General features: G+C 50.6%; 1 protein-coding gene across 1 annotated transcript in view; it reads left to right on the forward strand.

Moving 5' to 3' along the window:
* The window catches only part of LOC309543577 (uncharacterized protein), a 67,314-nt gene that overhangs the window by 21,571 nt on the left and 21,813 nt on the right, over positions 1–23,930 (forward strand). Inside the window, exons 4-6 of the mRNA XM_082276042.1 lie at positions 12,032–12,259; positions 12,381–12,522; positions 15,254–15,991. Coding sequence (XP_082132168.1) covers positions 12,032–12,259; positions 12,381–12,522; positions 15,254–15,991 — 1,108 coding nt within the window. The remainder of the gene's footprint in view (positions 1–12,031; positions 12,260–12,380; positions 12,523–15,253; positions 15,992–23,930) is intronic.

The raw sequence follows: 23,930 nt of genomic DNA on the forward strand, positions 1-23,930 counted from the left end.
CTGAAGTGCGCCCACTTAAATAAAGAACCCACTTATAGAAAGACGTGTGCTCCCCATCCATATATAGTGTGGAAACGTAGATGAACCCCTTTAGGGTCAGAGCATTCCCCCACTTACAGGGCTAAAACATTTCCTCTAATTATGGAGATGTCACCTTTTCCACCAATGACCTTCTCACCTCATCAGTCTATTGTAGAATTACTATACCTATACTAACAATGTCACGCTTAGACCTAATGCAGGTGGTCAGACACTATAGCTGGCTTCTTTGTTATTTGCCTATAGCAGCCTCCTTTCCCATAAGGCAAACAGACCTACCAGTACTCAGTTGCCCCCCAGGACTTCTACACAATACTATGGTGCCTGGCCACCACACCAGGGCAGGAACAAACTGAGCACAGCAATCAGGTACTTGCGTTTGGCAGACAGGCAGAGTGGTTCAATGACAGTCCAGTTACAAGGCAGGCAAGGTTCAAAATAGTCAGGGCCAAATCCGTAGTCAAAAGGCAGACAGAGTTCAGAGAGTAGTCGATATCCGAGCCAAGGCCTTCAACAAGGGAATCCAAACAGCAGGGCAGACAAAGAGAGAGCTTGGAGCATGTGTTAAAACTCAATATCACAAGCATGAGACTGCAGGCTTGGCTGGCTTCAAGCAGGCTTTGTCTCCACCCAGAGACTTGCCACATCATTCACCTTGTAGGTGGACAGACAGTTGCAGGTGGACAGACAGACAGAAAGAATGCATCACAGCCAAAGCCAGGATGCTGGAATGAGGAGCAAGAGCACAACTGTCAGGAACCGTAAACCAGGCAGAGACAGAAAATGCAGTTAAAATCACACCTTGTAACAGCAAAAATAACACCGAACAGGAACGTAGTCAAAAACAGAAGCCAGGGTTTGGAAACCAGAACGGGTAATCAGATAAGCCGGGATCAGAAATCAGCGTTGTCAGAAGCCAAAAATCAGGATCAGAAATCAGAAGACGTCAGCCAGGCCAAGTCATAACAGGAACATAGCAGAGACACACTGGAGACGTTGACCAGGCAAAGGCATGGAGGAAATGAGCAAGGCAGTTTAAACAGCAAAAAGGGGCTTGCTGTAGGCTGGACTAATGAGACAGGTAATGGTAACCAGGTGAGTCCTTGTGGAAACAATAAATGGCTGGTAATTACCCGTCAGCTGAGCAGCCTCTGTGCACTGAGTAGAGAGCTGCTATTAATAGCAGAAACCCAGGCCTGGCAACAACACACTCCTGACAAATGGATTATACTACTTTTTTTTTTTTTTTTTTCAAATTCAATGTTTATTGAGGAGATAAAGGCATACAAGTCATCTATGGCAGTGAAGTGAGATACAGCCAAGTAACAAGAGAACAGCGTAACATGAGGCGTAAAGCATATAAACATAGCCGTATATGAGAAACGATAACATACAATGCATTAAGGTATGTCTCAGGACGGTAGGTTCCCAGACCAACCCACACTCCCTCCGGCATCTGTCACATGGCCGGCACAACGGAGTGCGGGGAGCGTCCGACGGGGTCACCAATCCGAGAAACCACAAGAGGTCGTAGTGTCATGCTTGCCTTACAAGAACGGGGGAATTTTCCAAAAAGAAAAAAGAGAGAAAAACATGAAAGAAAAAAGAGAACAGGTGAAGGAAGTACAGAGCAAAGAGCAGGAAGAGCTACTGCAGAAGGGGGGGAAGACGGGAGGAGGGGAGGGGGAGAGGGAAGACAGGACAAACACATGAAGAGAGGACAAAAAAAAAAAGGGGGGGGGCGATTAGGGGAGAAGGCCATCCAGTGTGAGCGGATCAGCTAAGCGACAAGGTCCCGGTATTCTGTGGATGAGCTGAACTCATGCCAATAAAACCAACGCTTGAGGAACCCTTCCCTAGTGCCCCGTTCGGCCGCCACCAGGTCTTCCATCTCATTAATAAACGCAACTTTACGCAACCACATCGCCACGGTAGGAGGGCTTGTTTGCTTCCACAGGAGAGGAATACAGCTCTTTGCTGCTGTCAGCAGTATCGGCAAGATCGACTTCCTATAAGACGCCCTTGGGAAGCTGTGATGGTGAAGAAGGAATAGGGCTGGTTGCAGAGTAAGGGTATGATCTGTGAATTTTTGGATAATACGGAGGACCTCTGACCAAAAAGATTGCAATTTTTTGCAAGACCAAAAGATGTGGAGGAGAGAGCCTACCTCCATACCACATCGCCAACAAAGATCCGAACAGGAGGGGAACATCTTGCGAAGTTTAACCGGGGTATAGTACCACCTGGTCAAGAGCTTATAACCCATCTCCTGGTATTTAGAGCATGTGGAGGTTTTGAAGGTGAAGAATAGGATACGTTCCACCTGATAATCCGAAAGGGAAATGTCCAAATCACGCTCCCATCGAGAAATATAGGGGGGCCTGGAAGACTGTCCAGGGGATGTCACGATACGATACAGCAGGGAAATAGCATGGCGCACCGGAGCATCCGACGCACATAGTTCTTCAAACGGCGTGAGGCGTCTGGCAAAAGAGATCGCCGGCGGCAGCGATCGGAGAAAATGGGCAAGTTGTACCTTCTGCCAGAACGACAGGGCGGTAAACACGTCCCTCGATAGTAGCGTCTGGCGAGACATCCAACAGTCCCCGCTAAGAAAATGTCTGGCCTGGTAGACCCCGTTGGCCTGCATCCTGCGGAATGCCGGGTCATGGAGGCCCGGGGAGAAATCCGGGTTTCCCACGATCGGGAGCAAGGGGGACGGCAAAGACGCAACGAGGCCCTCCTTACAGAGCTTACGGCCCAGTTGCAACGTGGCTCCAACAGTTGGGTGATCCAATACCTCCCTTGATAGGGGGGATGTTCCCCACAGTAGAGACTCCGGGGGAGGTCCCCCGCAAAGCTGTTCAATCCTCACCCACTGTTTCAAGGGGCCATGCAGATGCCAGTCCAGAGTCCTGGCCAGATGGCATGCAGCAGAGTACATGATGGCGTCCGGGAAAGCCATACCGCCGCTGAGCTTGGGCATGCGAAGAAGTTTCAATGCCAACCGGGGGGGGCCTCGAGTCCACAGGAATTTACGAAATGCCCCATTCACCGCACGGAGGAAGGGCAATGGAATAAGTATCGGAAGGGCCTGAAGCACATAAAGCAAACGGGGCATGACAGTCATTTTAATAATGTTACAGCGCCCAAACCACGAAAACATGCCTTTCTGCCAGCCGTCCAGATCTTTCCGGATGCGGGCAAGAAGAGGAGGAAAGTTGCATTCGAAGATGCGTTTGGGGCAGTTAGGGAGGGATATGCCCAGGTATGTGATGTGGGAGGAGCTCCACTTGAATGGAAAATCGCCTTTGAGAAGCTGCGACATAGCGGGTGGCATCGCAACCGGGAGGGCCTCCGATTTCTGGAAATTGATTTTGTACGAGGACAGAGTTTCAAACGCCTTAAACTCCCGCATAAGATTCGGTAAAGAGATCAGCGGCCTAGTAAGGAAGAAGAGGAGATCATCCGCATAGGCCGCCACCTTAGGGGCGAACGACGCCGAAAGTGGCAGGCCCGTGACATCGGAGCTCGCTCTGATGGAGCGCAGGAAGGGCTCGAGAGTCAACACAAAAATCAGGGGAGAAAGAGGGCACCCCTGTCTCGTACCGTTCCTGATCTCTAACGGATCAGAGAGGAAGCCATTAACCTTAACACAAGCAGATGGGCGCGAATATATCGCCCCGATCCAGGCCATCATACGCTGTCCCAACCCCACATGCTCCAAGGTTTCCAGGAGGAAGAGCCAATTCACTCGATCGAACGCCTTTTCGGCGTCCGTCGAGAGAAGCAGCATTGGGGTCCCCCGGGAACAGGCCAGGTGAAGGATATCAATCGCTTTCGTGGTATTATCACGAGCCTCCCGAGAGGGTATGAAGCCTACCTGATCGTCATGTATCAACTGTGGGAGGAAGGGGGCTAGACGTGATGCTAAGATTTTCGTAAAAAGCTTCAGATCGATATTGAGGAGCGAGATAGGACGATAATTCTGGCAGAGAAGGGGGTCCTTGCCCTCCTTTGCTATTACCGTGATGTGAGCTCGGAGGGAGTCCAATGGAAAATCTGCACCCAGACCCGCCGCATTATAAGCAGCCAGGAAGTGAGGGGAGAGTACATCCGCAAAGCACTTATAGTATGAGAGCGAATAGCCGTCAGGCCCCCGGGGCCTTGCCCCTTTGAGACCCCGCCATCGCGCAGGAAAGTTCGGTCGGCCGAAGCGGTTCGTCCAACTGCTCCAAGGCTGTCGTCGGGAGACACGGGAGGCCCGATGCGCGAATATATTCCTGAATACGTGTCCGAAGAGCATCCTGGGCAGAAGCCGTAGAGTCCGAGGATAGATTGTACAAGGAGGCATAATAGCGGCGAAACACCTCTGCTATACGCTCCGTAGCCTGGACCTTTTGTTGGGAGGGGGAAAGCACAGCAGGGATAAATGCCTGCGCCCTCTGTTGGCGAAGAGCATGTGCCAAGATCTTACCACATTTGTCCCCATGCTCGTAGAAGATACGTTTGCATTTGGATAGAGAGGCCTTCGCTTTAAAGAGGGTCAGAGATCGCAGTTGCTCACGGAGGACCGTCAGCTCCTGCAAGGTAGCCAGTGCTAAAGACCTCTTATGAGCAGCTTCCAGCCTACTGATGCGCGAGATAAGATCCTGCATTTGGCGGATCCTTTCTCTCTTGCGACGCGATCCGATTTTAATCAGAATTCCCCGCATGTAGCTTTTGTGGGCCTCCCACACCATCAAGGGGGGACTGTCCGGGAGGGCATTAGAAGCAAAGAACCCACCCAGTTCTAAGCGTAGCTCAGAGAGGATGGAAGGGTCCTGCAAGAGACTGTCATTGAGCCGCCATTGCCATTGGCGTCGCTCTGGGGTCCTCAAACCCAGCTCAAGGACCACCGGAGCGTGGTCCGAGACCGTGATGTTGCCTATTGAAGCCGACATCGTCCTGCTCAGCAGGGCCTGGGGCAACATAAAATAATCGATGCGCGAGTAGGAGTCATGTGGAGGCGAGTAGAAAGTGTAATCTCTGTCCGTCGGATGCATAGCTCGCCATACATCCACAAGCTGAAAAGCTTGAAAGGTCTTCTTAACGCGCCGTAACGCCGCATAGGAGTTGTGGGAGGTACCTCGGGAGGCATCTAGTTCTGGATCTAAGGCCAGATTAAAATCGCCGCCCAGCAGGACCTGTCCTTCCATGAAATCATGCAATTTAGAGGATATCCGTTCAAGGAACGACACCTGGTCAGAGTTGGGTAAGTATAAGTTTGCCAGGGTGACGAGCACCGAGCCAAGATGACCTTTGACAAAGAGAGCTCGACCCGAGTCATCGGTCCATGAATCCAAAAAAGACCACGGGGTCTGGCCAGCGATCAGGATACTAACGCCTCTAGATTTCGATTCAGAGAAGCAGCCATGGTAGACCGTGGGAAATCGTCTGTTGCCCAGTTTAGGAATATTGGTAGATTTGAAATGGGTTTCCTGAAGGAAGCCAACGTGGGCCCGAAGGCGGTAGAGCTCGGTCAATACGATGGAGCGTTTTTCGGGGGTATTTAGCCCCTTGGCGTTCAGCGTGACCAGGCGGATGGGGTCAGCCCGAGGGATGGCCATCTCCCCACAAGGATCCCGAACAAACAGACAGACAAAAGAAAAAAAAAAAAGGGGGGAAGAAGGAAGAGTGGCGGGGACTACAAGAAGAAGAAACCGAGATCAGGGAGTAAAAGGCAGCTAGATGGGGAAACCGCCCGTGTAGAGCGGAAGAGTAAGGGCAAGGAATAGACCGGACGGAGTCCGGGAGGAAGAACAGGAGCAGAGAAAGTAGGTAGAGGAAAGAGAGCTGGAAGACACGAAGTTCGTGTGAACAGAAAGAGAGGGGGGAGAGCAACCGTGCGAGAAGTGCACAGGAGAACTAATCAACGTTCGCCCAGAGTTCCAGACCCACCACCCCGGATCAGGGAGGGGTGAAAGGAACCCCGCGGAAAACAAACCCTACGTGGGGTACGGGGAAGGTCACCACAGGCAGAGGAGGGTGACCGCTCCCCACCTACCCCAACACGGCCCATAGAGAACAAAGCATGTGATATATAATGAGCGTCTATAAACAAGCATAATCACTAAATACCAAAGAGGGGGAAGGGAACAAGCTAGCCTCGGCCCGTGAAGGAGAGATAGGGGGAACGGGAGGGGGGGAGAGGGAGGGGAAGAAGAGGAAGGAGGGGAGGGAAGAGAAGGAAGGAGGGGAGGGAAGAGAAGGAAGGAGGGGAGGGAAGATAAGGGAGGAGGGGAGGGAAGAGGAGGGGGGGGGAGGGAAGAGGAGGGGGGGGAGGAGAAGGGAGGGGGATAGGAAAATGGAAGGGGGGATAGGAAAATGGAAGGGGGGAGAGGGAGGAGGGGGAGGAGGGGGAGAGGGAGGGGGGAGAGGGAGGAGGGGAGAGGGGGGGAGAGGGAGGAGGGGAGAGGGGGGGAGAGGGGGGGGGAGAAGGGGGGAGGGGGGGGGGAGAAGGGGGGGGGAGAGGGGGAGGAGGGGGAGAAGGGGGGGGGAGAGGGGGGGACGGGAGGGAGGGGAGGAAAGGGTAAAGGGAAACAGAGACTCTGCAAAATGTAGTACAGGCAATAAATGTCGCAGGCGACCCAACAGTTATAGGTTCCGCTGCTGCGCGATGCATGGGGGAGCAGAGCCCCCGGCCCTACGAGGGGTACCTCCGAAATGAGAACTGAAACGGAATGGAGGGCCTAGGCACATCACTGCACCCATGCACCGGAAGCAGGACCAGTCACCCCAACGGAAGCCACGCAACACATCCCGGGCAACCGGGCTGCCCCCACCGGTATCTCCCGGGGCGGGCGCCCCCCGATTACCCAGATAAGGTCATAGCACCACCCCCCCCCACCAGGGACCGGCTATAGAAGCAGGGGGGCTCCGCCAGGTGGGGAACGGCCCGTTCCCTCCTCCACACGCCAGTCCTGAGAGAAATCCAGCAAGATCCCAGACACAGGAGCTGGGTGAAGGAGGCGGGGAGAGGCCGAAACAGGCATTGGGAAGCATAAAAACCATGCAAGGGCAGAGGCACAGGGCCCATAGCGGAGCAACCCCCCACCCCCGCCAGGTGAGCACAGAAGACGGGCCCCCACAGCAGTGTCTCTCCATCCTCAGGCTCGTGGCCTGCGGTCCTTCAGAACAGCTCCATGGTAGGAAGTCCGTGAGGAGGTCGATCCGCACATGCAGACCACCGATGATGATCGGGACAATCCTCGCAGGGCAACCAAAAGGTCAAAGCCATAGCAACATGCAATGAGGAAAGCAGCTACCGTTACCTGGCCGAGCAATCAGCAGGGGCAATATAGATACAGATCCAAGGGCTGGGGGCTAAGTCACCAAGGGGGGGGTCGGCATGCAGGGTGCGAGACACATGCAGGCAGGGGCACCCGCAGGCAGGAGGCAGGAGCGGGCAGTCTAGCAGGGCAGTCCACTAACGGTCAACAGCAGGATAATCACACCGGCTCCCAGGAGGATGGACAGAGCAGGGGGGGCATTGCAGGGCAGGCAGCAGAGTCGGGGCTCGGGATCCGTTAGCGACAGCCATGAGAAGGAGTCAGCGGGAGGCAGCGGAGGAGGGAGAGGGAGGGCAAAGGCAGGAGGGATAGATGGAGCTATACTCACGGACCACAGGCTCAGGTCTCAGGAGCCGCTACGTCCGGGCCACGAAAGTCCTGCTGTGGTCTCCTGCTCCGGTGGCGTTGGCGCTGTCTGCGAGGCAATGTACGGACGGAGCCCCCGGGTCCCTGACGAGGATCACGGTCAGGGAGCAACGCCATCCAATCCGGGAGGGCGATTGGGGTCAGGTCCAGGAACTCGAACGCGGCCGGCAAGTCGGAGTGTCTTTGTAGGGTAAAGGAGGATCCGTGTCTACGCACCGTAAGCTGCAGGGGAAACCCCCAGCGGTAGGTGACCTCCGGGGCTCGGAGCCGCTCCAGAAGGGGCTTCAACATAGCCCTGCGCTGCAAAGTTCCACGGGCCACATCAGGGAAAATGTGAATAGAGGCGCCATCAAACTCCACCGGACCCTTCGACCAAGCCTCCCGCAGGATCAACTCCTTAGTGGTATACCGGTGGAGACGGCATATCACGTCTCTAGGTCTGGCAGGATCATTCGAGCGGGCACCCAAGGCACGGTGGATCCGGTCGAACTCGAGGGTCACCGGCGGTTCAGGCGGCAGGATACGGGAAAGTATAGCCCTCGCTGTCTCCTCTAGGTCCTCGGTACCCGTCGCCTCTGGGATCCCCCGGAGCCGCAAGTTATTACGGCGGCTCCGGTTCTCCAAGTCCTCCATGCGAAGTTGGTGAGCAGCAAGGGCCTCTCCGTGGGATGTCTGGGTCTGCTCCAGGGCCGCCACCCTGGACTGAAGATCACTGACCGCCGATTCGCCCGCCGTCAGACGACCATCCAGCAGGGCCACCTCACCACCCAGTTGCTGGAAATCCCGCCGGTGCTGTTCCGCCACCTGGGCTACGATGGACTCCATGTCCGTTCTGGTGGGAAGGGCCCGGAGAAGAGTCCACAGCTCTGCGTTATCTCCAATCTGAACCACCTGCGGGGACTGGGGAGCAGGCACTGAGGTGGAGGCCGCCATAGTGCTGGGTGGGGGCAGAGGCGAGGTGGCCTGTCCCGGGGAGGAAGCGGCCTGCGGTCCCAGGTCGCCACGCGGCGTTAGCTGTAGGGCCCTCGGCGGAGGACTGGCAGAGTCCGGGAAGAAAGCACGGATGGGGGCAGCCGATACAGTCCGTGAGGATGTGGAAGAAGCAGTCTTAGTTTTCCTCCTCTTGTGGACGCTCATAATAGCGATAGATAATAGTTAAAGGCCGAGAAGGGAGGCTGGAGAGCGGGAGCACCAAGAGAAAGCGTCCTCACACCGCCATGTCCAAGCCACGCCCCCTATACTACTTTTTTTTAGGTGGGGGGGTTCTTTTTAGGGAGGATTGGAATATGAATGTCTTCGTTTTTTTAGGATTCAAATAAGAAGAAAGAGGGAAAAAATGTAATTTGCAGTAAATATCTGGAATTTATTTATTTTTTCATAATGATCACAGTCTCCGATATTCATCCTAAAATGTGATCAGTAAAGTCTCCGGAGTACACGGAGATCACAGGAATATGATGTGTCTTGACAAAGCCCACAGACAAAGTTCATTTTTAATTTTAGAAGAGGTGGGACGCACCCGGGAGAAATGATTCTTTGTGTGCAGAAACCTCACACAGCGCCCCCACAGCTCCTCCTCCCAATGTCCCTCCAGTCAGAGTCAGAGAATCCTATGACACCACACTGACCACACAGCTCCTCCTCCCAATGTCCTTCCAATCAGAGTCAGAATATCCTATGACACCACACTGACCACACAGCTCCTCGTCCCAATGTCCCTCCAATCAGAGTCAGAGAATCCTATGAAACAGAGGCGTAATTAGAACCTTCAGGGCCCCAGTGCAAGAAACCATGAAGGGCCCCCCTAAGCCCCGGCCAGGGCCCTTCCCACTTATTCCGAGGGCTGGAGGGCAGCAGGACCTGGATAGGAGGGCAGCGGGGGTGACTCATAGAGGAACAAATCCCCTCCACTTTCCTCCTTCAGCCGCTGAATGCCCATGGGAGGAAGAGGAGGAGAACTTGGTTTTTAGCAGCTGCAGGAGAAAAATGGAAGAGATGTGTTCCTCTATATGCCGACCCCCCCCCCCCTTATCCAGGTGTACAGGGGAAACACATGGCCCATTGCAATTGCGACCCCTTTAGTTATGCCCCTGGGATGAGTGGCAGCAGTGGTGGTGGGGGATGGGATCAGTGGCAGCAGTGGTAGTTGGGTGGGGATGGGATCAGTGGCAGCCGTGGTGGTTGGGTAGGGATGGGATCAGTGGCAGCCGTGGTGGTTGGGTGGGGATGGGATCAGTGGCAGTCGTGGTAGTGGGGGGATGGGATGGTTGGCAGCTGTGGTGGAGGGAGGGAAAGAATGGGATAAGAAGTGGCAATGGTGGAGGGAATGGGATGAGTGGCAGCGGTGGCTGAGGAATGGAATGAGTGGCAGGAGTGGTGGGGGGATTGAATGGAATGAGATAAGTGGTGGTGTTTGGATGGGGAATGGGATGGGATGAGTGGCAGCGGTGGTGGTGGGATGAGTGGCAGCGGTGAGGGGGAGATGGGAGCAGTGGTGGTGGGGGGATGGAATGAGTGGCAGTGGCAAGGGTGGTGGTTGGGGAAGATGGAATGGGATGAGTGGTAGAAGTGGTGGGGGGGTGGATTCAGCGGCAGCAAAGGTGCTGGTGTGGGGGGAAGGGGGATGAGTGGCAGTGGTGGTGGTGGTGGGGGGTTGCAGCGGTGAGGGGAAGATGAGTGGCAGTGGTGAGGAGGCATAAGATCAGTGGCAAGGGTGGTGGTTGGGGGGGATGGAATGGGATGAGTAATAGCAGTGGTGGGGGGATGGATTCAGTGGCAGCAAAGGTGCTGGTATGGGGGGGGGGAATCAGTGGCAGCAGTGGTGTGTGTGTGGGAGGGGGGAATCAGTGGCAGTGCTGATTTTGAGGGATGGGATCAGTGTCACTCCCTTGCAGATCACTCGGTCCCTCCTCCTTGCTAGGTCTCAGTGTATCTTCGGCTTTCTTCCCGTGTCTCCAGTAACTCTTATCCCATCATGGGGTCTCCTCCCACAGTGGAGAGCTCTTCCCCCTTCACTCTACTGGCCCAGCCCGGGTCAGCTGATTTTCTCTTTCAGTCTCCTGACATTGTATCTCCCTACCCTACTGATCTCAATGGGCAGACAGAGAAGATGGGCGGGCCCGTGTGCCTGTGAGCACCCGTGACTGCAGATGGGAGAGGATGGGCAGGGTGGGGACTGTGTGCCTGTGAGAGTGCACGTTAATGACCAGTGTACTATCTCCCGAGCAGCGGTGGGCCCCCCTACAGTGGTGGAACTCCAGGACCCCTTCGCAAGTGCGACTGCTGCAACCCTGGTAGTTCCCCCACTGCTATGACATGACACTGACCACACAGCTCCTCCTAAAAAGAGACCTGACCAGTGAGGTGAGGATTCTGGGAATGTCATTTTATTTTACTATTTGTGTTCAGATCTAGAGGTTTCCTCCTGTGAAGTCTGGAGATCATATGACCATCACATTGCCTCCACCTCCCTCCCTGATAGAATAGAGAAATACAAAGATTAGAGAAGTCAGAGAGATCATTGAGTTGCTTACAGGAGAGGTGAGCGGTGCTGGGAAGGACGTCATGATGGAGAATCAGCCGCCCCTCACATCACCGGGTAAGAGGAGACTTTATTGTAAAGGAGAGAGCAGTACGGAGGCTCCACCTAGATCCCCCATCATCTGATAAACACATAGAAACAATGTATTCAGTCAGCCTGGGTTCACATTTATGCAATGCGGGAAGGCTGCGAATCCGCAGCCTGTTCCCGCATCGCACACGCACCCCCGGCAGTTCACACTGCCATATGCGATACGCTGGGGGTGTCAATGTAATGTTAACGACACCCCCAGTTTGATCGCATATCGCAGTGCGATCGTGCAGTTCGCACAGGATCGAATCGCACAAGTGTGAACCGCTGTGCGATCCGATCCTGATGCGGCTGCCAAAAAGGGTCCCTGTGCGTGTTTGCTGCGGGTGCGGTGCGAATTTAGCCATACAAACTGTATGGCTAAACTCGCACCGCACAGCCGATCGCATGTAATGTCGGAGCAGTGCGCTCCGACATTACATGCGAACCCCGCACACGCACAAGTGTGAACCGGGGCTCAGTGTGTGTGTTTCCTACAGATGGATCCAGTAATGGGAACCCACCAGAGATTTCCCCGTCCTCTGTATTCCCGGGTCTCCACACAGGAAGGTCACACCATCCCTCACCATCATCAGGTAGATGAGGAACAATCACTGATAGTATCATTAGGATCTGTACATTATCTGCATTGTTACCATTGATGTAATTTTTATTATATATTCAGAGTGGAAACCTGAGAGATTCTAAAGTTGAGGTTAAAGAAGAGATAAAAGAGGAGGATGATGAGGATGGAGTGATGGAGGAGTCAGAGTTTCTAAAAGAACACAAAGATCTGTACCAGGACACCATGGAGGAGTCATCCAGCTACAGAAACCCACCAGAGAGATGTCCCCGTCCTCTGTATTCCCGGGATTCCACACAGGAAGGTCACACCATCCCTCAATGTTACAAGGTTGGTGGATTGAAGCATCTAGAACAAGGACTTCTGCAGAGGATAAGTTTTTTTTTATATATAATATCACAATAATAAATATATCTTACAGATGATATTCTCTCTCATTTTCCTGATTTAGAGTGGAGATCCAATCGATATAGAATTTAAGGTTAAAGCAGAAGAAGAAGAGAGGTATGTGAGGGATGATCAGCAGTCTATGGAGGAGGATGGAATAACGGGGACATTTATAGAGGAGGACACTCCTACAGAGATCAGCACAGGTGGGTCATTAACACTAAATACATTCCTCCACCCATACTGCTCACTGATTGGTCCAGAGTAGGGCAAGGACTGGCTGATATCAGCCTGTAATACCCTGGTCACTTTCCTGAGCTGTGTTCCCCATCCTGTATTCCTGTATTTCTCTCAGATAATCTTCCTTCTCTGTGCTGCAGACACAATTTATGTCTCTAGACTGGATTTATGGAGATTCTGGGGTTCAGCTGGCAGTAAAATGTTGATAATTACCATAGATGTTGCTTGACCTAGACACCCGGGTTATGTACCTTGAGTCTTCTGCCCCATGCCCGGGTCTACCAAGATCTCTGACAGAACAATTCTCTCGGGGTTACTTGCTCTGTTATTTGCTGGCTGTGCCGGGTGGAGGGATATGTCTGTATAGTCTCACACCCAAGTCACTGAGTGCAGTCTCAGGAGATGGGAGGCAGTGGTGTGGGACCTCTGCAACTGATTACTGAACACAAATATTTTGACTCCTGACCCCTGCACTATATACTCTATGTTGTACATTACATACTCCTGACCCCTGCACTATATACTCTATGTTGTACATTACATACTCCTGACCCCTGCACTATATACTCTATGTTGTACATTACATACTCCTGACTTCTTCTCTCTACCCACTGCTATATCTATTAATAAAACCCATGTGTCCCTGCGTCCACATTTCAGATTTCCCTGTGTCGGGGGAAATGCGCTACTGCGCATGTGCCACAGGACAGCCGTTGGGACTGGGGGCGGGTTGGGGGCGGGCACTGACCTGTGTAGGCTGGGGGAGCTCCTCGGTGTCGGAGGCCGGGTATTGGGGGGTCACTCCCGATAATGGTGCGGTGTGAGGGCCGTTGTACTGCCGATAGTTTCAGCCACCGTTCTGAATTCGTATGTGCTGGGGAGGCGGGAGGCGGAGTTCCGATCACTTGCCTTATAATTTGAAAATGGCGCCAACATGTCACTGCGCATGTGCCGCTGCTCGGTAAACGCCGTACACTTCGGCTATTTCTGGAAATAGCCGAACGTATTCAAGCTTTCCCGAGCGGCAGGGCAAACGCAATGACGTGTTGGCGCCAGGTGCCGCCATTTTTAAATCTAAGGCAAGTGATTGGAACTCCGCCTCCCGCCTCCCCAGCACATACGAATTCAGAACAGTTCCTGAAACTATCGGCAGTACAACGGCCCTCACACCACACCATTATCGCGGGTGACCCCCAACACCCGGGACCCAGCCTCTGACACCAAGGAGCTCCCCCATCCTCCCCAGCACATATCAGGAACAGGTAAGTGAGACTCCTCCACTACCGCACTGCCTGCCATTATGCGGGGCTGCAGGCATACTACAAGAGATGCAGTGCTGCAGGCATGGTACTCCTGTACCATGCCCGCAACACCGCATCTCCTGAAGTATGCCCGCAGCCCGCATTCCCCTGCACCATGCCCGCAGCCCTGCATTCCCCTGCACCATGCGCGCAGCCCCGCAACATTCCCCTGCACCATGCCCGCAGCCCCGCAGCATTCCCCTGCACCATGCCCGCAGCCCCCCAGCATTCCCCTGCACCATGCGCGCAGCCCCGCAGCATTCCCCTGCACCATGCGCGCAGCCCCGCAGCATTCCCCTGCACCATGCCCGCAGCCCCGCAGCATTCCCCTGCACCATGCCCGCAGCCCCGCAGCATTCTCCTGCACCATGCCCGCAGCATTCTCCTGCACCATGCGCGCAGCCCCGCAGCATTCTCCTGCACCATACGCGCAGCCCCGCAGCATTCTCCTGCACCATACGCGCAGCCCCGCAGCATTCTCCTGCACCATGCGCGCAGCCCCGCAGCATTCTCCTGCACCATGCGCGCAGCCCCGCAGCATTCCCCTGCACCATGCGCGCAGCCCCGCATTCCCCTGCACCATGCGCGCAGCCCCGCATTCCCCTGCACCATGCGCGCAGCCCGCATTCTCCTGTACGCGCTCGCACGCGAGAACCGCTCGGTCAGCTCTGCGCGTGTCTCTGTTGCTAGGGCAACAGGGACGCTATGTCATGCGGCTCTCGCGTTGTTAGAAAAAAAAAGAGATAAGCGAGAGCTGCTCCGTCAGCCATATGTTCTAGCGCCCGTTAATTTAACGGGCTTAATGTCTAGTATACACATAATATGGATTCTCTTTTGTTACACCCATTTCCTACCACCTGGACATTTTTATATCTGATGATCTGATTGGAGGATAGACTTTTACATGTTGATAATAATGTGATAACATCCTCCAACTTTGGAACCTTAAACAGAAAGTAATAATGAGGGAGGAGTCAATATCCCAATGATGGTGGTCTTCATTGTTCTCCCCCATCCTCACTCTCTGACCTCTGGTGGGGCTCAGCCCCGCTGTTATTCATGACTAAATCCTGAACTAAATAAGGAAGTGCGGGACTTCTTGTGTTGGGAAGATGGCAATGAGTGATAGAGGGGGAGGGGACGCTCGTCCTATAATCCCCTCATCACTGTCACTCCTACAAAAGACAGTTCTCGTTGTTTCCTCACTCTCTGACTAAGGTCCATGAATAAAGAAATGAACTGGTAGGAGATCAGAGGACCCATTTACTAGTTACCTTGAGGGTGGAATTGTAAGGTCGTCAGAGACAAAGCTGCCTGATGTGGGTGTCTGGGGAGTCCTGGTTTAGGGGAACCAATCTGCTGATGTCTAGTAATAATCTTTGTATTTCTATTTTAGTAGATGGACAGGAGATGAGGAAAACCTCAGAGGATTGTCTCACTTTGTCTCCAGACTGTAAAGTAGAAGATGAGGACATCACACAGTATAGTCCAGGAGAAAACCCGGCTACCTCAAATGTCCATCCGGCACCACACAGTGTAGATGGACCATCGTATTCCTCTTATCCTGAGGAACCTCAGACTGTGAGGGACGGTGCCATCCTTCCAACAGATAAGAGGTTCTCCTGTACTGAGTGCGGGATGTGTTTCCGTTTTAAATCCAATTTTAATGTGCATGAAAGGTCTCACAACGGTGAGAAGCCGTATTCCTGTCCTGAGTGCGGTAAATGTTTTTCACAGAAGTCCAATCTTTCCATGCATCAGAGAACTCACACGGGGGAGAAGCCATATTCCTGTCCTGAGTGCGGGAAATGTTTTTCCTGCAAGTCCCATCTTTCCACACATCAGAGATTTCACACGGGTGAGAAGCCGTATTCCTGTCCTGAGTGCGGGAAATGTTTTTCAGTAAAGTCCCATCTTTCCACACATCAGAGATTTCACACTGGTGAAAAGCCATATTCCTGTTCTGAGTGTGGGAAATGTTTTTCAGAGAAGTCCTATGTTTCCAAGCATCAGAGATCGCACACTGGTGAGAAGCCGTATTCCTGTCCTGAGTGCGGGAAATGTTTTTCAGATAAGTCCAATCTTTACAGACATCAGAGATCTCACACGGGGAGAAGCCATATTCCTGTCCTGAGTGAGGGAATTGTTCCTCACTGAAGTCCTGTCTTCCTGTACATCAGGGGTCCCACACAACCCTGGAGGTGTATTAGTGCCTTTAGTGCGGGAAATGTCTTCTATATGAATGTTGCTGGACATGTGTGGAAGAAGCACACCCTGATATACACCTCAGATATACTCCATGGCTGATCTTCATCATGTAAGAAACACTTCATAAGGAGATCAGAGGTCACCAAAGACATGGATGAAGTGTTGTCCCGTGTTGCCCATTGATAGCAGGTGAAAAATAAAAATGGAGTCCTTACCTTTCTTTGGCTGAGTACATTTTGTGCGGGAAGATTTCACAAACACTTACAGATCTGGTTGTTATAAATGTGTTGATGAAATGTGACCCGCATTCCCCCAGTCATGGTGAATTGGGATTTCCTATAATGGTCAGTTCCATCTAGTGGCCATAATTTGCTTTCCTGACAGATGTCCATGGCAGCATACGTTTGGGTAGCCCCGCCCTTGTTCCTCCCCCATGAGACCCCACCCCCATAAATGTTCAGGATAAGTCAATGGCTGCGTTCCTTTTTTGTCCTCCTCACTTAAAGGACCATTTTTGTATGAAGTTTTCCTACCTATTGGAAGAATTGGTGGGCGGGTCTGGTGCTGGGCAGCTGTGCGGGATGTCAGGACCTTCCTTTGATATCCAGAAGTCTTCCAGGATGTCCCGAGTGGTCATTGAGTCCCCAGCTATCAGCGGGGTGGTGTTATGGCACACATATGTAGAGGATCCATGCCTGGAGAGTGGGCCCTGCCATCAGCCGCCATTTGTATTGGCTGGGAGCCGAGCTGTTAGTGGGTGACCATTAAGTGTTAGACACCTGAAATTTGTCTTGGTGCAAATACAAATTCCAACTTTCCAATTTTTGGTTATTCCTAGATTCGTATGTATCCAAATCTGACAGATGAATGTAAAGAAAAGAATGCCGGCAATAGAAAATAAAAAATGCCCCCCCCCCCCCCCAGTCCATACCAGGCCCTTAGGGGCCAAAATGAAAGGGAAAAAAAATCAGCGTGGGTTCTCCCCTAAAATCCATACCAGACCCTTTATCCCTGCATGCAGCCCAGCAGGTCAGGAGAGTGGGATGGATGAGTGAGAGCCCCCCCTCCGTTACCATACCAGGCCACATGTCCTCACCTCAACATGTGGGGTGGGTGCTTTGGGGAACTCTGCCCCCCCCCACCCCAAAGCACCTTGTCCCCATGTTGAAGGGTCTCTTCCCCACAACCATGGCCTGTGCTTGTGGGGGTCTGCAGGGTGGGGGCTTGTAATATGAAAGCCCCTTTTACCAAGTGGGCCCCCAGATCCCACCCCCCCATGTGATTGAGTATCGGGACCATAGTTCCTGTACCTATTCACCAAAAAAGTGTCAAAGTAATAAAAACACACACAATTTTTGAAAAATCCTTTATTAAAAAAAAATAACTACTGCAGGTTCCTCCTCCAATTGACATTTCTTACATAGGTAAGGGGTGGGGTCACCTGTCTACTTCACCTGGTAGTACTGCCCCCTTCTGACGTCATGGACTGGTGCATTCTGTGTCCTGACGTCAGAAGGGGTGGTGCCACCAGGTGATGTAGACAGGTGACCCCGCCCCTTACCTATATAAAAGATGTGAAACAGGGAGCCTGCAGTGGACAAAGGACTTCCATGACGGCGAGAGCGTGTTTTTTTAATTTATTTTTTCGGGTGCGGCGGGCGTTGTGATTGATGACGGATCTACATTGGGGAACGCTGGATTTTATTTTTTAATAAAGGATATTTCAAAAATTGTGTGTGTGTTTTTATTACCTTTTGACTTTTTTTGGTGATTAGATACAGGTACTATGGTCCCGATACTCATTCACATGGGGGGGCGGGATTTGGTGACAAGGTGCTTTGGGGGTGGGGGGGAGGAGAAGTGCCCCGAAGCACCCACTCCCCAATGTTGAGGGCATATGGTCTGGGTTAGGAGGGGTGCTTGCTTGTCTCCCCTTTCCTAACCTTCCAAACTGCATGCTCAGGTAAAGGTCTGGTATGATTTTGGGGGGGCTCCATGCCATTTTTTTTTTTTTTTACATTTTGGCGTGGTCCTGGTATGGACTGGGGGGGGGGGGGGGGGGACATCATTTTTCTAAACATTTTTCTATTGCCAGGCAATGACAGCATTCTTTTCTTTCCATTCATCTGTCAGTGGGGAAGCCCGCTGACAGCTGATGAGTCATCGGTTGTTAAGGATGTGGGCGGCCGGCTTCCCAACCCACTGCTTAACAACCAGCTATTTCTTCACACAGAATTCAAATAATTTGATCGTTTTTCAACCGATCGGAATTCCGATCGTTCTGAAAAGTTGAAATTCGTTAGAAAATTTATAAGTTAAACAAATTTTACCGAAAACGAAAAGAAATTTAAGGAAAACTAAACAAAAGTAAACAAATTCCGAAACCAAACTAAATGAATTCCGTAACGAAACAAAATTAGTGACATAACGGATCTATCCGAAACAAATGTTTCCATTCTGCCAATGTCTTCTAAGCGTGCCCAACCCAGATATAGCAGTTGTGTTCCTGCCTCTGAGATCCGGGTCGCCCTGCGGATGCATCGATTGCCCTGTGGAAGAGATCTGGGACACGTGAGTATGTTTGGCTTGAGGTCAGCAGAAGGGAGCAGACGCCATGCGGGCTGCTAGGGAGTAACCAAAAGGAAAACATATGGAGAGGACTCTGCTCTCTGGGTGATCGATGTGCATTGCAGCATCTTATCAAAGTTTGGTGCAGTCGCCTACCTTTGTCTTCTTTTCTGTCCTGAGGAGAGAACTGTTTGTTGAAGCAAGGTTTGCTTTCTGCGTAGCGGTACCCCCACAGGAGCCGCTTGGATATTGGTTTGTCCGGGACTCCCGCTGATTACTCCTCAGCCAGACACAGGGTATTTTCACACAGGCAGGTGCACACACTCTTACGCGCGTTGTCTTCAATGACCAGTCTAGGGGAAGTGTTTTTATGTTTTATTTGGAGAACTTGAATAGAAGAAAAACCAGAGCTATCCTGAGAGTCCCAACATCCTATCTGTTCAGAGAAATGGGAACCTACAGATGTTCACAAGGAACCACTGTCATATGTGTGGACTTTAAGGGCACAGCATGAGACAGATAACTACTACATGGATTTATCCTAAAATAACATTTATTGATTTATCTAAAACCAGATCTCAATAAAATGAGGAAACTGGCCCCAAACTGAGCTCAGCTCGTAAACAGGAGATCAATGTCTCCTACTAATTTCACTCATGTACATCATACATATATAAGGATAAGTTGGTATATATCATAAGGTTTGTGTAGGTATAGATATTTCCTCTCTTCACTTAGATGTAACATTTAGTGACGACCATGTACTTTATTACTGAATATATCTTATTACTATTATAACAATCTCCTTACTATATGGATTTTTTTTTGTCTCAGCTTTTTTTGTATACATGTCTGCATCATATTTGTTACTGATGTCAACATTTGTATCAATTATTGTATGTATAATAAATGACTACGTTCAGATTCTATTTTTGTATATCTTAGTTGGTGACCTGCCTCATTAAAAGTCCCACCACCTCTGTTTTCTGTTTGCATTAACCATTAGGGATGGAGGCACGTCACTGTGTTTGCTTCGGATCATATTCCTCTATCGTCGTCTGTTCACTGGTCAACGCGTTTCACACAAGGCTTCTTCAGGACTATGAAGATGTACAGACAGTTTTCTTTTAAAATTAACAGACTCGATATTAGTGTTTCATGAACATAGAACATAATCTGTATTTATGTACATCATAATAAATACAAACATGGCTTACTAGCACACGGCCTTCCTTCCAACCCCCAACAAATTAACCCAACCACAGGGGAGATAAAATGGACCAAAATGTGTTGTATATATAGGTATCGGCCCTAAGGATCCTAGGTACAAGATAAAATATACAGTATCTCACAAAAGTGAGTACACCCCTCACATTTCTGTAAATAATTTATTCTATCTCTTCATGTGACAACACTGAAGAAATGACACTTTGCTACAATGTAAAGTAGTGAGTGTACAGCTTGTATAACAGTGTAAATTTGCTGTCCCCTCAAAATAACTCAACACACAGCCATTAATGTCTAAACCGCTGGCAACAAAAGTGAGTACACCCCTAAGAGAAAATGTCCAAATTGGGCCCAATTAGCCATTTTTCCTCCCCAGTGTCATGTGATTCGTTAGTGTTACAATGTCTCAGGTGTGAATGGGGAGCAGGTTTGTTAAACTTGGTGTTATCACTCTCACTCTCTCATACTGGTCACTGGAAGTTCAACATGGCACCTCATGGCAAAAATCTCTCTGAGGATCTTAAAAAAAAGAATTGTTGCTCTACATAAAGATGGCCTAGGCTATAAGAAGATTGCCAAGACCCTGAAACTGAGCTGCAGCACCGTGGCCAAGACCATACAGCGGTTTAACAGGACAGGTTCCACTCAGAACAGGCCTCACCATGATCGACCAAAGAAGTTGAGTGCACGTGCTCAGCATCATATCCAGAGGTTGTCTTTGGGAAATAGACGTATGAGTGCTGCCAGCATTGCGAAAGAGGTTGAAGGGGTGGGGGGTCAGCCTGTCAGTGCTCAGACCATACGCCGCACACTGCATCAAATTGGTCTGCATGGCTGTCTTCCCAGAAGGAAGCCTCTTCTAAAGATGATAGACAAGAAAGCCCACAAACAGTTTGCTGAAGACAAGCAGACTAAGGACATGGATTACTGAAACCATGCCCTGTGGTCTGATGAGACCAAGATAAACTTATTTGGTTCAGATGGTGTCAAGCATGTGTGGCGGCAACCAGGTGAGGATTACAAAGACAAGTGTGTCTTGCCTACAGTCATGCATGGTGGTGGAAGTGTCATGGACTGGGGTTGCATGAGTGTTGCCGGCACTGGGGAGCTACAGTTCATTGAGGGAACCATGAATGCCAACATGTACTGTGACATACTGAAGCAGAGTATGATCCCCTTCCCGGGGGCCGCAGGGCAGTTTTCCAACATTATAACGACCTCAAACACACCTCCAAGACGAACACTGCCTTGCTAGAGAAGCTGAGGGTAAAGGTGATGGACTGGCCAAGCATGTCTTTAGAACTAAACCATATTGAGCATCTATCTGTGGGGCATCCTCAAACGGAAGGTGGAGGAGCGCAAGGTCTCTAACATCCACCAGCTCCGTGATGTTGTCATGAAGGAGTAGAAGAGGACTCCAGTGGCAACCTGTGAAGCTCTGGTGAACTCCATACCCAAGAGTAGGGATGATCGAACTTTTGAAAAGTTTGGTTCGACCAGAACACCCGAATTTCCTGAAAGTTCGGTTCGGATTCCAGAACCCCATTGAAATCAATGGGACCCGAACTTCTGGAATCAAAAAACACCATTTTGAAGCCCTAAAACCCAATAAATGCCCCTAAAAAGTGCCTAGGGTTCTGGGTCATGCCCCAGGGACTATTAATCACACAAAAAAAAGTTCTTAAAAATTGTCATTTTTGATAGAGAGACAATTATTGAAAAAATTATTGAAAAAAAAAAGAGATTTCTTTGGATTTAGGGATTTACTGTCTGGGGGGTCTAAAAAGTCCGCAAAAAGTTCGGAATTCGGCTGAACCTCGAACAGTCAATGTTCGGGTCGAACCGATGGTCGACCCGAACTGTTCGATCATCCCTACCCAAGAGGGTTAAGTCAGTGCTGGAAAATAGTGGTGGCCACACAAAATATTGAAACTTTGGGCCCAATTTGGATACTTTAACTTAGGGTTGTGTTCCTTTTTGTTGCCAGCGGTTTAGACATTAATGGCTGTGTTGAGTTATTTTGAGGGGACAGCAAATTTACACTGTTATACAAGCTGTACACTCACTACTTTACATTGCAGCAAAGTGTTATTTCTTCAGTGTTGTCACATGAAAAGATAGAATAAAATATTTCATCAACATCCAGGGGTACACTGACTGCCAGCATACAGGGGGTACACTGACCGCCAGCATACAGGGGGTACACTGACCGCCAGCATACAGGGGTACAATGACCGCCAGCATACAGGGGGAACACTAACTGCCAGCATACAGGGGGTACACTGACCTCCAGCATACAGGGGCACACTGACCTCCAGCATATAGGGGTACACTTACCTCCAGCATACAGGGGTACACTGACCACCAGCATATAGGGGTACACTGACCGCCAGCATACAGGGGGCACACTGACCGCCAGCATACAGGGGGTACACTGACCGCCAGCATACAGGGGGTACACTGACCGCCAGCATACAGGGGGCACACTAACCGCCAGCATACAGGGGAACACTGACCGCCAGCATACAGGGGTACACTGACCGCCAGCATACAGGGGTACACTGACCGCCAGCATACAGGGGGTACACTGACACCAGCATACAGGGGTCATACTGACTGCCAGCATAAAGGGGTACACTGTCCGCCAGCATACAGGGGTACACTGTCCGCCAGCATACAGGGGTACACTGACCGCCAGCATACAGGGGTACACTGACCACCAGAATACAGGGGGCGCACTGACCACCAGCATACAGGGGGCACACTGACCGCCAGCATACAGGGGGTACACTGACCACCAGCATACATGGGGGAACACTGACCATCAATATACAGGGGTACATTGATTGCCAGCATACAGGGGTACACTGACCGCCAGCATACAAGGGGAACACTGACCATCAACATCCAGGGGTACACTGACCGCCAGCATACAGAGGGCACACTGACCTCCAGCATATAGGGGTACACTGACCTCCAGCATATAGGGGTACACTGACCGCCAGCATACAGGGGGCACACTAATCTCCAGCATACAGCGGCACCCTGACCGCCAGCATACAGGGGTACACTGACCACCAGCATACAGGGGAACACTGACCACCAATATGCAGGGCCACTGCTTACCTACCAGTACACAGAGGACATAACAAATCAAGTAAAACATCTACAATGCAACTAAAATATCTTAAAAGCAATAAGAGAATCTTGTTAGCTGGTTTCCTCATCTAACGTACAACAATAAAAAGCAAAAAATGCAGCACTGCCCTACACTTCATCAATAATATTCTACAAATGGACTTATAAGTGCAATGGTGACACCTATACATGAAAATCCAGTGCAAATCCACCAATGTATTGCAACACAGTAGTGATGGTGTCACCTCCTCTGCAAAAATATTTAGAGAAATTGCAGAGCTTCAATGTGCAAATAATGGTGAAACCCCCCACATACAATAATAATAACAGAGATGCTAATCAACCCGTGTATTAGAATATAGGAGTGATGGTGTCACCCTCTCTGCAAAAGGGAAGAAATATCGCAGAGCTGCAATGTACAAATAGAGGTGAGACCCCCCCAATATACTGTATAATCATAATACAATGTACAATTGATGTGCATATTTTATTATTATGATTATATATATATATACATATATATATATATCGGGGGTCCCATCACTATTTGCACATTGCAGCTCTGCAATATTTCTTACCTTTTGCAGAGAGGATGACACCATCACCCCAGGTTGTATTTGAGTTTTGCTGCCCCATCCTCCCCCTCCAAGTTTTTCCTCTTATCTTCTTAACATTTGGTAGTCATATCCCAAAAAAATTCTAAGAAGCATCTTTTTTTTTCTATCTCATGAACGAAATGTGAGAAATAATGTATATATCTTACAATCATTCCATAAACACATCCCACATACAACACATATACAGTACTGTATCATTAGAAGAAAATATGCTTAGAAAATAGTTTACCATCTGCCAATAAAAAAAAAAAAAAAAATGTCCCTGGATTTCATTCTTAAAATATGGTCACCTTATTGTAATAGGCAGTAATATAT

Source organism: Pelophylax lessonae (genome assembly GCF_965119305.1).
Source record: "Pelophylax lessonae genome assembly, contig: HAP1_SCAFFOLD_232, whole genome shotgun sequence".
Lineage (NCBI taxonomy): Eukaryota > Metazoa > Chordata > Amphibia > Anura > Ranidae > Pelophylax > Pelophylax lessonae.